Below are 14,154 nucleotides of genomic sequence, written 5' to 3'. Positions count from 1 at the left end.
TGCCCTGGAAAAGCCTCTCCTCCTTTTAGCGTCTCAGGTAGCATCCAACCCCCGCCAGATGCTCACCTGTCACCGCTGAACTGCCGTGCAGGCCTCCCCTGGTCTGCATCCCTCCCCGCCATCCACTTAACCCTGGGCCCAGCCTCACTGGCGTCTTGCCTGCGCCATGGTTTCACTGTCTCCTGGTCTGTCTCTTCCAGGATTCCTTCTCCCTAGTGATCCTGAGGACAGCAGAATGTCTTCCTAAGCACAGACCTGACTGTGTCTGTCTTCTAGAACACCTCTGTTATTTTGAGCTGCCTCAAAGACAAAGCCGGACTTTTCAGACCCCAGACTTGCGGCCTAGTTTTAGGGGCCTCTGCTTCCTGTTCTTACTGGGCATCCCAGTCATGCCGAGCCGCCTGTTCCCCTTTATCCTGCTCCGTCCATGTGTGGTGCCCGCCCTCTTCGACCCCGCCTCGTTTGCCAAGGCCCCACTTTGCCCTCCAAGACCAAACTCGCCCTCTGAGGTGCATCCCCGATTCCCCCACTGTGTCTTTACTTGATTTCTGTGCGTTTAGAACATCTTTCTTCTTTGTTGTCATTTTCTATATTTTTAATTAGATTCAACAAATACCTCATGAGTTCTTCCACGTGCCAGGACCCAGGGTTCTGCTACAAAAACTCCGAGAGGGAAGTATTATTGTGCCTACTCCTCTGTATGCTTAGAAACCAGGCTTTGGATAAACCAAATACTTTGCCTCGAGTCAGACAGCTGCTCGGAATTTAACCATCTGCCTTTGATGCCAAGCCCACGGCTTTCCCAGGAGGTCACGGGCTTGCATTTTATTTACTCTGCAAGACTGCAGTCTTCTGGAAGGGAGGGCTGGGTCACCTGGAGATCCGGAGGGAACACGGAAGGTGCCCGATACGTGTAGACTGGAGGAAGGACCTCCACCCCCGCCATCTGGATCTCCGGGAGCCGCTTCTCCAGAGGCCCCAGGACTCTGCAGAGGTCTCTGATGGAAGGACCGAAGCGTCTGCCTGCTCGCTCCCCACTCCCCGCGCCCCTCCGTGGCATCAGCGGGTGCTGCCAGCATCCTGTCGCCCACCGACACCTCGTCTTCCACCCGGGGCTCCTGTGCCCCCAGACTTCACGATGCTTCTCACTCATGAACACGCTGCCCTTTTGCTGGTGGTGACAGATGCGAGGTTTCCTTGCCTCTGAAGCCTCCTGGGGGAGGGAGAACATTCTCTAGAACATTTGCACATGCAGGCCGTGAGAGGACGGAGGCTGCCCCATAGCCTGGGACAATTGGGTTGCACGTCATGGGGCATGCACCCCACTGCTCTGTTCCCTCAGCGACCAGGCCCGGACCTCTTGTCCTCCTGCATCGTCATGTTCAATCTTGGGGCTGTAGGATTCATACCCCCATTGCAGAGCACGGGGAAGTGGACCCCCGCAAGGCCAGGAGCTTGCCACGTGGATAGGAGGCAGCATATCTGGGGTTCTACTCGCACCCTTGACGATCAGCTCCTGCAGCGTGTGGACCCTGAGTGCCGGGGCTCACAGCCAGGGAGTCAGGGACCACCGAGGTCATGGCGCCCTGTGTGTAGAGACCTCGGAGAAGGCCAGGCGTATGCTAGGTGCCCTAAAATTCCAGTTTGCTCCCTCCTGGCTGAGAGTGCCAGGTGTAGATGGCTGATGGGCCTGTGTACCCACATCCCCCCAGCACTCCCTGCCCCTGGCTTGCAGAGGCGCTGGTATCAGAAACAAACGGAGTTTCGCTGGAGCTGAGTCCACTCTGACCTGGCGGGGCTGGACGCAGCCTTCCTGGGAGGAAGGTGTACGCTGTGCCGTGTGATGGCCACAGTGTGGCCCTGGGGCAGCGCCCACGGGGCAGGCTGGCTCTAATTGAATCCTGACTGCTGTCCACCCCTCACCCCAACATTTCCCGCTGGGACTTGCAGGGCGCCCCCGGCCGGCTGGAAAGGAAGCCACGGCCACTGGCCAGCCCCTTGTGTGGCCGCGTCTGGAGCGGCTGTCCCACTCCCTCCAGCGCCGCCTCTTTGTAAGGCCCTTGCGGTGGTTATTTGATGACCGTGTGGGGTTCTTCTCTCGGCCCTGAGCTGGTAGCATCAAACAGGCAGCTAGTCATTAACCCGTACCGCATGCAGAGAAACGACCCAGGTGCTGTGGTCCTACGAAGGTGGTGGACTCGGAGATCACAGAGCTGGGCTTGAAAGCCCCAAGTTCATTTAACGCGCAGACAGCCTTTTAGGAGATGAGGCTGTTTAAGGGTGGGCTGGCTGTGGCGGGCGGGGAGCTTGGCAGACGCTTCACAAGGGAGGGGGTGAAGGACCAGGGACACTGTGCTGGATGCCACCGTATCTAATGCCGGTTCCCTTTCCTCCAGGTTCCAGTTCCTCATCTTCAAAACGGGATGAACAGGGCCCGCCTGAAAGGATTAGCGTGAGGATTAAGATGAGGTGAAATGCGTGTAGCTCAGGGCAGAGTAAACCCTAAATGGAGGGTGCTGCCCCCTCGGCCTTCTACACCTGTGTTTCCTGCTCCCTCCTTGCAAGGGTCCCTGCTGGAACCCTGGGCTTGTAGTATTAGCAGCAGTGAGGATGGTAATTAGGGTGCTGCATGGAGTTGGTCCAGACAGGTAATTCTCAGACCTGGCTGCTCTCCACAGGTACCTGGAGAGTGTTCCGAAGTCACTGGCCCCTCAAATTTGTCCCAGACCTGTGCCTTAGAGTCCAGTCAAGGGGCCTGTTTACCTGTATTTATGACGAGCTTCCCAGGTGGTTCTTCAGCAGCTGGACTGCTCAGGATCCACTGGAGACGATGGCTGTGTGACCTCAGATGGGGCCCTTACCCTCTCTGAGCCTCAGTTTTCTTTATTGTTAAACAAGGTTTAATTTCCAGTAGAGGATCCCTAGAGATCTGTCTACCCTAACGTGCTGAGAGAGTGAAACAAACAAACGGCAGCAGCCCGCAGGGACGTTTGCAGGAGACGGAGGAGGAGGGGGAAACAAGGTCAGAGTCACAAGCGGGTCAGGAGGCCAGCTTCCTGGAACGATCACTTTGAAAGAGGCCAGTGCATTCCGGGGGCCGTCAGCATCAAGGGGAGTGTAAGGAGGGATGAAAGCTAAGTGTATCCCATTTGCTCTCAGAGATAGCTGCCTGAGGGGAGAAGGGGCCTTGGATGAGTTCTGTGGGGTTGAGGTTGCTGTGAGAGCCTCAGAGGTCAGGGCGATGTAAAAAGGTCAACTGGGACATGCCTTATGGAGGGGTGGGTCCTGGGAGTGCCACCTGCAGGGCTCCTGCTCTGCCGGGAGGTGAGCGGAGCTGAACTGGAGCAGATGCAGGCGGAGCAAGACTGAGCCACGATAGGGGGGAGGTCACCAGCCTTCTTTGGTGCCCTCCCCCACCTCTGCCCTCATCCATTAGGGGGACCCTGCATCTGTACCCACCCGGGCCACTGTCCAGCTCTGCCTGGCCATTCAGTTGCTCCAGCCCCAAGCGGATGTCTCCGAATAAGAGTAGACGTTATCCCCAAAGGCTCTCCAGCACTGAGTGAGCTACGTAGAAAACTAGGTCCAGGTGCCATCAAAAAGTTCTCTTCTGTAAACGTCGCCGTTCTCTGCCCTTTGTTGACTCACCAGCGCCCCCAGAGGGAGAAAAGGGAACTGTCCGCGGAAGTGGTAACCTTGGCCATTTTTTAGTATTTATCGTCCTCCAGTGGCGATGTATTGTTCTCTCGGAATGCACAGCGCTCTCCTCAGCTGTGTTCAATGCAGTTGACTTCTCCAAACGCTTACTGAGCACCTGCTCTATTCCAAGCCCTGGGCTTGTTGCTGTGCAAGATGAGATGCGGGGGGCAGCAAGAAGGGGGCTCTGCCTTCGGGGGCCCGGGGGTCAGATGAGAACTGTTGCACTGGCCTTCGGCTTGGGGGAGGGAGCGATTAATTCTGCCTGGGGAATTGCAGGAAATTTCAGAAAGGTGGAGACATCCATCCGAGCAGCGAGACAGGGGCGGGAGGGCGTATTTGGAGAGACACCTGGACAAACAAAGGCCAGAGGCGCATCTCCTAGAACGTGTGTAGTGGAGAGAGAGAGGGTTTGAACAGATCTCTTGATTCACCCCAGGTGATTCGATGCTGAATAATGCTTGGGAACCACTGTTCTAGAAGCTTTTTGTTAATGGGTTAACCCATCGTGTGTATGTGTGTTCACGCACGTACGTATTTATTTTAAATATGTATTGGAATGGATGATATAACAGACAGTTATATTATCGCACCAGCCAGACAGTACACACGTTACCATTTTGCAAATTTTACTTCAGACCTTCTCTTTTTGCTCTCGTTACTTTTTGTTGAAAAAATGCAGTATTTCAAGTAAAGCGGCGGAACCCCCCTTCACTGGTCCCCATCCCTCTCCCCTCTCAGAGGACAGTGTCACCAGGAGGCTGCTCCACGCACGTTTGTAACCCAGGCTGTGCTCTTTCTCTGCAGGGCCCCCCAGGACCACCTGGCATCCCAGGCCCCCCTGGACCTGGAGGCCCCCCGGTGAGATTGGTTTTGATTTTCTCTCCCCATGGCACTTAGATGGAGGGTTCGTGGCCCTGGGAGCCGGGGACATCGTGGTGTAGAGCCACATGTTCACTCTTTGAGAGCAGAGCAAAGGCATGAGCAAGGAGGGCCCCCCCAGCAGCCGGCCCTGCAGCCCCTTTGATTGGAAATAGCATCTGAGTTACACAGCGCATCGTTGGCTGCTCCTAGAGATGCAGGGGGAGAGACACACTGGGCTGGGGTCATCCTTTTGAGGTCTTTCAGGAGCGTGTGGTTTGTCTCCCCTCCCGTATTTCAGGAGCCCTCTGGGAAAGTTCCCTGTAGGCCGAGTGGAGGGATGGGGTCCCGCTGGGTGGGGCAGAGGGAGGCGTTTCCACCCATCCCGCCAGGCAGGAATGAAGGTGCCGGTGGCCCCGACTGCAGACCAGATGAGCCCTGCGCCGGCCAGCCTTGGAGGTGTGACGATTCCACGTCTCACCGTGGCCCACACCAAGGACAGCCAGATGCCCCCGAGCGGTATCCACCCCTGAGTGCCCTTGTCAGAGCTGGAGACCTGGGCTCCTGCCAGGAAAGGTGCTGGGAGAAGTGAGCTGATGCTCGGAAGAGATCAGACTGAAGGTTCCCCTCTGGTTCCCTTTTCAGGGTTTGCCTGGAGAGATCGGCTTCCCAGGAAAACCTGGGCACCCTGGGCAGACGGTGAGTGACAGAGCATCCCTCCCTGCACGGCCCCGTCTCCCCCATCCTCTGTGACGGGAGTGGCCAGGCCCTTTCAGCTGCCATCCGGGCCGCTTTCCAGCAGGTGACGCTCCGTGCCCTTTCCTCCCTGTCGGCAGGACCAGGGCCCTGGTACCCAGCCTGCCTTCTTCCTTCCGTGGTGCCTGTCACGTATGTGCTCTGTCTCCTGGGGCCGCTCCCCCATGGCCCCAGCCGGAATGCAGACTGGAGCACCCTCTCCCTAGGCCGCCGCCTGTGCTCTTGTAACTCAAAGGGACGTTCAAAAGTCCTTTGTTGTTTAAAGTGTGGCTTCTCGTCTGTAGGGTCACTGCCAGAGGGTCGCAGAAGTGATGGAGGAGGAGACATGAGACATGGTCCAGGGTGCAGCAGAGCTCTTCCTGTCACTGTGCCGATGGTGTTGCTTCTTTCCCAGCCAAAAAGATCCTAGGGATCTGGGCCTTCTCCTTCCTTTTAAGTCCTGAGGGTAGAGCTCATCAGACCTTAATGTCTCCACACAAGGAAGTGGGTGCAGACTGAAGCTGGGTGTCTCCTGCCGTTTTGGCCTGTAGCTCTTCAGGGCAGGATGGTAGGCGTGGCCTTGAGCTTCCGATACCATGTGACCGTGGTGGGCCCTCCCGGGCCTGGTGACGGCCCTCAGGAGGCCTCTGCTCATCCGGAAGGCATTTCCTTACCGCTGGTTCTCTGATGGGGCCAGCAGAGGAGGGGAAGGCTGTGGATACAGAAAGCCTGTGCGACCCACAGAGCTGACGGGGGGTCGGGACGCTGGAGAAAGGTGACAGAGGGAAATCCGACTGTGGAGCACACAGTGGTTGTCCCCTTGTCCCTGGACCACAGTTCCATTGGTGGCTGTAGATGAAGGGACGTGATTGCTGGATGCCAGTGTGCTCGGCCCCGTTGAGCTCCAGGTACCAGGCCTAAGGCTCTCGACGTAAATTCAGGGCCGTGACGCCCACTCTCAGGCGAACGGGTCCAAACCTGGAACGCGTGGTTAACTGTCACCCACAGACGTTCCTGAACACGTGGTCCACACAGTTTCACCCACAGACACTTGACAGCAGCGAGAGCGCCACCGGAGAGCTGGAACACAGGACCAGTCCTGCATGTCTCGCCCACCGTGCTGACCAGCTTCCGGCTGCAGCAACTCGGTGCAGCGCTTCCCTAACCATGCCTTTCATGTTGGTCTGTTTTTCTCCCTCTTGGCGCAGGGACCTCCTGGAAAGGATGCGCTGAACGGACACCCAGGCCTGCCAGGACCAAAGGTTGGTGTGAGCTTGGGAACCCAAAACACAGAAGCTAAGGAGATTTTTGATTGTTGGTTGCCTGGGCCTTGGATCACGTTTGGATTCCGAGTCATGCCGGGCTCGGAAATGTTCAGATTTCCAAGGTCAGATATGGGCGAGCCCCTTATTCCTACTTAGGTAACTGGGGAAGGATTTGGAGGCCTAGGACTTTAAAATTATTCTGTTAGAAATGTGTGTGTATTTTATTTGCAAGGAGAAAAGCCTTTCAGATACTCTTGCATACTAAGAGACTTCAGTTTAGAAAGTACTTTGGTGGGGCTCATTACAGTAAGATCATTAAGAAAAGAGTCAGAGGTTAACTATCATAAAATTGGGAAGCAGGTTCACAGTCTACCCACTTGAGATGGACAATTAAAACACCATACAGCCAAAATGTTAACAAGTGAACTTCACCTTTTCATAACAGACATTAAGCTCAAGGGTGAACGTCAACCGTCCTTGAAAGGCAACTTTTGGATGTTATAGGAAAATTCATCATCCTTTTCCATAAGCAGACTTAGAAGCTTAACTTTTTCATGACGAGACATAGAATAAGTATGGATTCAACTTAATTTTATGGGCATTTCATGTAAATATTCTCCACCCTCCTATCTCATCTTTCAAGACAAAAGATAAGGGCTAACCAAGTATTTTGTAGTCTCAAAAGCACGTAGGCAATATCTTGCCTACTCTACATCCCTCATTTCCGTTCACTTATGTCTTTATAAATCAAAAGCAGAGCCGTTGAATATGGCATCTAAGAGGTGGTTTGAGCTGCGGTTTCTGGTCGCCGTGGTCACACACATTTGAAGAGGTTCAGTAACACCTAAGGCCCAGCAGTTTTCTTCCTTCCAGCCTGGACCTAGTCCTGAGGCTGTCTCCTCCAAGCCCAGCCCCTCCTGTTTACTTCCGTTCGTGTTCCTTACAGGGAGCCCTGGGAGACAGAGGGGCAGACGGTTTGCCCGGACAGCCTGGCCCGCGGGTAGGGACTCCTTCTCCATCACGTCTGTTATTCTAAACGGTGTGTTTGGGGCTGTGTGTGAACCTCAGCTGACAGGGCCCAGCATCTGTATGAGCTGGAGTGTGGCAGGAAACAGCCGGGGTCATTGCAGAGGGGCTGTTTGAAAGGCCGAGGGCGGGGTCAGGGGGTCCATGGTGACACACCCTGGACTGGTGACAATGGATGCCACCCCTGGGGCAGAGGAGCAAGGGGGCAGTGCGTTCCTGGAACCCAGGAGCTGTGTAGCTGGAGGAGAGAGCCCCGGAGAGAGCGGGAGCCTTGAGAGGAAGGCCAGCATCGCTGCCTAGCTCGTCCTGGGAGGGAAGAGGCAAGGGGGTCAATACCCGCTCCTCTCTCTCTCTCTCCTGTCCCTTAAGCTTTCCCCTCCCTCCGACGCTCCCTGACCCCTGACCCCTACAGAAGCAGGGAAGCGCGGCTGGGCTCGTCTGCAGAGCTCAGCATCTCAGATGTGGCCTCTGGGCTCCGGGTGCGGTGGGTGCGGAAGAGAGAGGGCTGGGCTCTGCGTGCGTGTGCCTGTGTGTATATGTGTGGTGTGGCGTGTGTGCTGGACTCTGCGCGTGTGCCTGTACGTATATGTGTGGCGTGGGTGTGTGCACAGCGCCTTGCTTCCGGAGAGGTGTGTGTGCACACAGCCAAGTGCGTGGGGAGCCCTCTCCCTCCCGTCACAGGGCCTCCGAGTCTACTGGCTTAAGCGCTAGTTAAGGCGGTGACCCGCTCTCGGCCACCAGCTCCCACCCCTGGCCCACAGGCAGGCACCTGGCGGGCTCTCGGCGAGGGCTCACTGGATGGAGGGTGGGTCACAAACCGCCCAGCGAGGGCACAGCTGTGGCCTGGACTCACCTTGCTGGCCACTGAAGGGCCGATGGGTAAATGCCGGGGCCCTGGGTTCCCTGCTGCCTCGCTTTTTCAAGGAGCGAGCATTCTTCAGACCAGATGGAAACCACAGGTTACGATGCACCGAAGCTGTCTCAAGGACGCCCGCCGGCGGGATTCAGTGTGCAAAGAGTGCCCACCAGGAGCCTCCCGCCCGCCCTGGACCCCGGATTCTGATTATTGGCCCCTGCCCCCATCGGCACACAGCGAGCCACCACTGCCACCTGCGAGCACAGCGGCCCTTCGTGTTTTAAGACTCAACATTCATGTTTTAAAAAAACATGGATAATGATCCCCAGTGATTGATGTGTGACTTGCTGTGTTTTGTCACAGCATGGACAAAGCATGCATGCCCTGACCTAAGGTGCTGGTTAGGGGTGAATCACGTGGTCTTAGAAGCACCAAGGCCACCTTCCAGGGTCTGAGTGATTGGCTGAAATTCAGGCATTTCCCAGAAGTAACTTGCAGCATTTGCATCGCTCCCTGTTACTCTCCTTTTTGGACTCCGTGGGTTTTATGGAGTCCCCCGTACCTTAGAGCTGTGTTTCCTCCAATCCCTGAGTTGCCACACCCTTCTGGGCTTACACCGCGTGAATTTTCACATTCCTTTCAATAGTCTTCAGAAGAATCTGTTCCCATCGAGTTCCCTGTGCACGATTCTGTGGATGAAGGTGATCAGTCAGAAGTATTGGGGTGAAACTGAGGTGCCCTCAGGGGTTTCTTTCATCTTTCCTTCTCCGTGTTTTGTGTTTATGTTCACCCCTAATGGCTGAAAGGTTCAGAGAGGTCTGTTACTACAGCTCACGTGTCATCTTTGTACGATTTCTAGTGTGATACTTTAAAAAAATTTATCTAGAAAGTTCAAAATTGTGAGTTTCTGCCGTTATGATGCTTTTAGGACATACTTTGTAGCTTCAGAGGAGGCCTGGCAGGAGTCCTAATTACTTTATCTTGACAACATGCCAGCTAAAGATAAATATTTTCAAAGAAGATGATGGCTACGTCCTGGACGCGGCGGGTCTTGAGTCAGCCCAGAGAAGGGACTGGTTGTGGGATGAGCGGATGCATCGCCTCTTTGGCTCGTGTCAAGAATTCCAGACGCTGCCCGGCTCTCCGTGCTTTGGCCTAGGATTCAGGAAGCACTTCAGGTGGCCTTCAAAATGCTTTCTACCCAAACTCAGCCCCCCAGCACCTTTCCCACTGCAAAGGTGTGACCGTCCTAGCAGATTTAAAGTGACAATTTCTATAGCAAGTATTTGCACAATTCCGGTTAGAGCAGTTCTTACTAATCGTGCTTGTAAACACTGGGAATTGATGGGAAAACTGGAGTGCGTCTAGAATTTCTATTTGCACTGATTCCAGACACCAGTTGCCCTGGTGGCACCAGAGCTACAGGATAGAATGTGTGCTTAATGCTAAACAGTGCTTTCTTTTCTTTTTTTTTTTCCTCTTTAATATGTGGTACAGCCTTCACTACCAGTGGAATCTGGCATAGCTGCAGGGAGAATCTTTATGTGTGTATGTACCCGTTCATTCATTCATTCGTTCATTCGTGTGTCCATTTACTTACCAGAACACCACTTTCCTTCTGGAACCATTTCTTTATGGAAACCTACATAAAGGTTTCACTAAGTACCATAATGTTAGGAAGAAACTGTCATTCAAGAAGTTAGTGTTTCTTAAGACACGTGGCTGGTTAGAAATTGCAGTCCCTCCCCCCACCCACCGAACAGCCGCCTCTTTGCACCACTGACTTGCAGGGACCTGGTAGGCACAGCAGCCTGGTGCCGTGGTGTCCGAGAACAGGCCCCTCTGATCCCGCACCCTCCTACTTTAACGTGCCCACAAAATGCACGTCAGGAGCAACACTTCATCCAAGCTACTTGGAACGGGTGTATCCCTGCTGGGGGCTTCCTTTCAGTACAAGTTTGCATGTTGAACAGCATTTCACCCAAGACTGGCCTTCATTGTAACGCACCAAGCGAGACGGAAACAGACCTCTCAGCTGCCCGTGGGCTCCTCCACGGGCGCCTCTGTTTACCAGCGACTCTGAACTACAGCCTCGGGACGGCCCGTCAACTCGGACAAGTTCGTCAACGGCTTCTCCATCGTTGCACCCGGCCTGGGGTCTGGGCTTCCCTGAATGGGCACAGAACTCAGAGCTGGGGTGGCTCTGGGACTCACGGATTTCGGCTCCTTGTTTTTTGTTTTTTGCGGTACGTGGGCCTCTCACTGTTGTGGCCTCTCTCGCTGCGGAGCACAGGCTCCGGACACACAGGCTCAGCGGCCATGGCTCACGGGCCCAGCCGCCCCGCGGCATGTGGGATCTTCCCGGACCGGGGCACGAACCCGCGTCCCCTGCATCGGCAGGCGGGCTCTCAACCACTGCGCCACCAGGGAAGCCCCTCCTTGTTGTTTTGAGCTGTAAGTGTTTAGATTCAGGATGAGTGGACTCAACCTGTTTAAATGCTGTCAGGGCAACTCCAGAAGCTGTTTCTTTTGAGGGAAGCAGAAGACAGCGTGAGGGAGTGTGGACGCCCTCTCTCCAGAAAGGCGAACCACTCGGGTCTTCAAAGCCTGTGACGCTTGTGCTGCTTGTGTGAGAATCGAGGGTTGTGGCTGACGGGGGCTCTGAGGGTGTGGGACCAGCTGGGATGACGGCCATCTCTGCAATGCGAGTGGAAAATGATGGGGTGTCTGTTATTTTATCTCCAGGGTGAAGTTGGGGAGCAGGGCCCGGCAGGCCGACCTGGAGAGAAGGTCTGTTCCACCTTCGTTCGTTCAGTGCGTGTGTTTGTTAGTATACGCTACGCCTCGTGTCACTTGTCTCCCTGGAGCTCACGACCTTCCCGTCGTGCGCTCATTTACTTACCCCATGACGGTCGGCATGTCCTACACATCTGTCGCTGTGGTGGGTACTGGGGTCACCACCACTGGCCAAGAGCAGTTGAACAGGTGCAGCGAGTGGGGCCATGCAGGTGGGGGGGGGGCATAGGAGTCCCTCTCGCTCAGACTTGGGGGATATCAGGAGAGGGGGCCAGGAGGTGACCTCGTGGCTGATCCAGAGGAATGAGGAGTCAGGCAGCAAGAGAGGCGAAACACGGGTTCCCGGGGAGGGAGTAGCAAAGTGAGGACCACGTGGGGACTCTCCATGAGCGGACTCGCTCGATTTTGCTTTCCACGTTACCCCCGCTGAGCCAGAGGTGTCTGGGGGGCCAGACGGCAGGCGGTAGAGAGCACAGTTCCCTCACCCTGGACCACGGGAGAGCCCCTTTGCCGAGAGCCCACTGAACAGGGACGCCGTGTTCTTTCCACAGGGACAGGCAGGGCTCCCAGGCGTGAGGGGAGAGAAAGGAGAACAGGTGAGTGGCAGCAGTGTCTTCCCAGCAGGGCCACGTGCCTGTGCCCGAGGAGAGAAGCCCCCTTTGCAGTCTTCGACCCTGGGGGGATGGGTGGTGATTCAGGCTGGGACTAGAGCGTATTTCCTCAGTGTTCGTGGAAGAGAAAAGGAAGGGGATCAGGCCGCTCTGGTCCGTGGGCTGGAGCAAAAGGACGGTGGCTGCGGGGTCTCTCTGAAAAGGGTGGAGCAGCTTCAGCTGAAATTTGTGGGAACGGTTGGGGCTGTTATCTGTCAGGTGCAGAATTCGGTGCTTCACACGCAACTGACAGGCTGTCCCTTGAACTTGGTTTTCACCACGGCAGGGCAGGTTGGGAAGAAAAACACAATACTTTGCCCAAGGTCCCCTTGCTCTCACCTGGAAGAGGCGGCCGTTACACTCAGGTGAGTGCTAATGTTTCCTAATTTTATCTTTCTCTGTAGGGAGAGAAAGGGGAACTGGGACTCCCGGGACCGAAAGGTGACCGAGGTGCAAAGGTAGGAGCTCCTGCTGTTGTCCTGGTCATCCGGTCCGTGAGCCGCAGAGCCTCCCTTCTGTAGTTTCTGTGCGTTGCCTGCGGTTCAGTGGAGAGGGCAACTCCTTGGAGTCACAGTGGTGGCCTGGCGTACAGTCCTGGTTCTACCCGGTGTGTGGTTCTGAGCATCTCATCTGCCCTCCTTGTGCCTCCCTTGCTGCCTCCCTCGTGTGGTGCTGACACAAGCCGAATCCGCGGGCAGGTGGTTCCAGGAGCCCTCACGGATACCGAAATCGGTGGATGCTCGAGTCTGTTCTGTGAAATGGTGGAGAGTATTGAATACAGTCAGCCTTCAGGAGCCAGCCCACGGGGGTCGGGGCCTGCTGTGTGCCAGGATCGTGGGAAGCACTGCACGTGTAGTGACTTAGGTGACACTCGTGACAGCCGGAGAGGGGTCATGTTATCAGCAACACCCCCAGTTTATAAAGGAGGAAACTGAGGCACAGAAAGGCCAAGCCTCTTTCCCAGGGCTGCGTGAATGGAGGGTGGTGGAGCCAAGACCCGACCTCAGTCTGGGCCCAGCGTCCTGGCTCTGACCAGGTCCTCACCTCACACCAGCCTGGCCCGAGGGGAACCTGAGGAGCGGCCACCCCCCCGAGGGGCCCTGGTGCCCCTGTCCGGCACGGTGCTGTCACCTTGTTCTCCCAAGTTTGCACGCTCGTCCCCTCCAGGGTCCTGCCCTCGACCTCTCTCGACTCCCGTCCCCCTCTCTCGGGCTGAAGGCTGAGGGCTTTGTTCTGGACAGACCTGCGATCTATAAATAGAGATCCTGGAATGGAAAGAACTTTGGTGGGTGAGCCATTCAGGCCTGCTGCTCTCCTGGACTTTTCAGAAAGCAGTTTTTATTTGAGAAACTCATTTCCAGAATGCAGAGGACTCAGCGAGACCATTAAGCCCGTGTTATTGCTTTGGCAGAGTTGCCAGGGCCACAGCAGAATCACATTCAAGCTTCCGAAGAATCTGGCCTGCTTTTCTTTTCCCCTAGAGAAATATGTAATAATAGACAATTCTGGTCAAAAAAAAAATCTAAAATAAGACATTCAGGCAACACTGCCCCCTTCTGACTGTGCCTTGAGCACCCCTGCCTCAGTTCTCTGGTCCACTTTCTCCCCACCAGCCACTGTGAGAATTTTGTCCCCAGGGCATCTTGGAAAGTAGGGCGATAATGTGTCTGTGTCAGCTAGCGCTCGGAAACTGTGGAGAAGCTGGGATGGGAACTGAGGCCGGTCACATTAACTACAAAACTCAAAGACCCTTCTCCAGCCAAGCATCTTCCTCTAAGTCAGAGAGCTGCCTGGGCTGTGCCCCAGTGGCCCACTGGCCCTTCCTTCACCCCGCAGCCCTGGGGGCGGGGGAGGCTTTTCCAGAAAGGTGGCCTTGAGGCTCTCGGGGTTAGAGATGCTCTCCAACCCTCTCCTTGTTTATGTCTATTCATACGTTCCACTGGGACACGCTCAGCTTTGGTCATTTGGACTTTTTAATGGAGGGTAAATTGGTTTGGATGAGATTGGTTTTGGAGCACGAGGTCGACAGTGTCAAGAAGAGAATCGGGTAAACTCGGATAATGCAAATAGCGCTGAGAAAGGGTTCTTCTCTCTGAAGCTTCTGGAACTTTAGTCAGGGAAATGCTGCACAGTGAGTAGTTCAGGGCTTGGATTCTGGGTTTAAAGCCAGCCTGAGCCATTTGCTGGCTGTGTGCCTTTGGGCAGGCGAATGAGTGTGGTAGCTTCCGTGGAATGGGAACACGGAAGCATCTCTGTTACAGGCATTTAG

General features: G+C 55.4%; 1 protein-coding gene across 1 annotated transcript in view; it reads left to right on the top strand.

Annotated features, from left to right (window-relative positions):
- COL22A1 (collagen type XXII alpha 1 chain) overlaps window positions 1-14,154 on the top strand; it is a 233,250-nt gene that overhangs the window by 128,326 nt on the left and 90,770 nt on the right. The window contains exons 23-29 of the mRNA XM_024741290.1: window positions 4,504-4,557; window positions 5,203-5,256; window positions 6,501-6,554; window positions 7,504-7,557; window positions 11,185-11,229; window positions 11,787-11,831; window positions 12,290-12,343. Coding sequence (XP_024597058.1) covers window positions 4,504-4,557; window positions 5,203-5,256; window positions 6,501-6,554; window positions 7,504-7,557; window positions 11,185-11,229; window positions 11,787-11,831; window positions 12,290-12,343 — 360 coding nt within the window. The remainder of the gene's footprint in view (window positions 1-4,503; window positions 4,558-5,202; window positions 5,257-6,500; window positions 6,555-7,503; window positions 7,558-11,184; window positions 11,230-11,786; window positions 11,832-12,289; window positions 12,344-14,154) is intronic.

The sequence above is a fragment of the Neophocaena asiaeorientalis genome, unplaced genomic scaffold (genome assembly GCF_003031525.2).
Source record: "Neophocaena asiaeorientalis asiaeorientalis breed wild unplaced genomic scaffold, Neophocaena_asiaeorientalis_V1.1 scaffold177, whole genome shotgun sequence".
Classification (NCBI taxonomy): domain Eukaryota; kingdom Metazoa; phylum Chordata; class Mammalia; order Artiodactyla; family Phocoenidae; genus Neophocaena; species Neophocaena asiaeorientalis.
The sequence above is the reverse complement of the archived record's forward strand: the minus strand, read 5'-3'. Positions and strand labels throughout refer to the sequence as shown.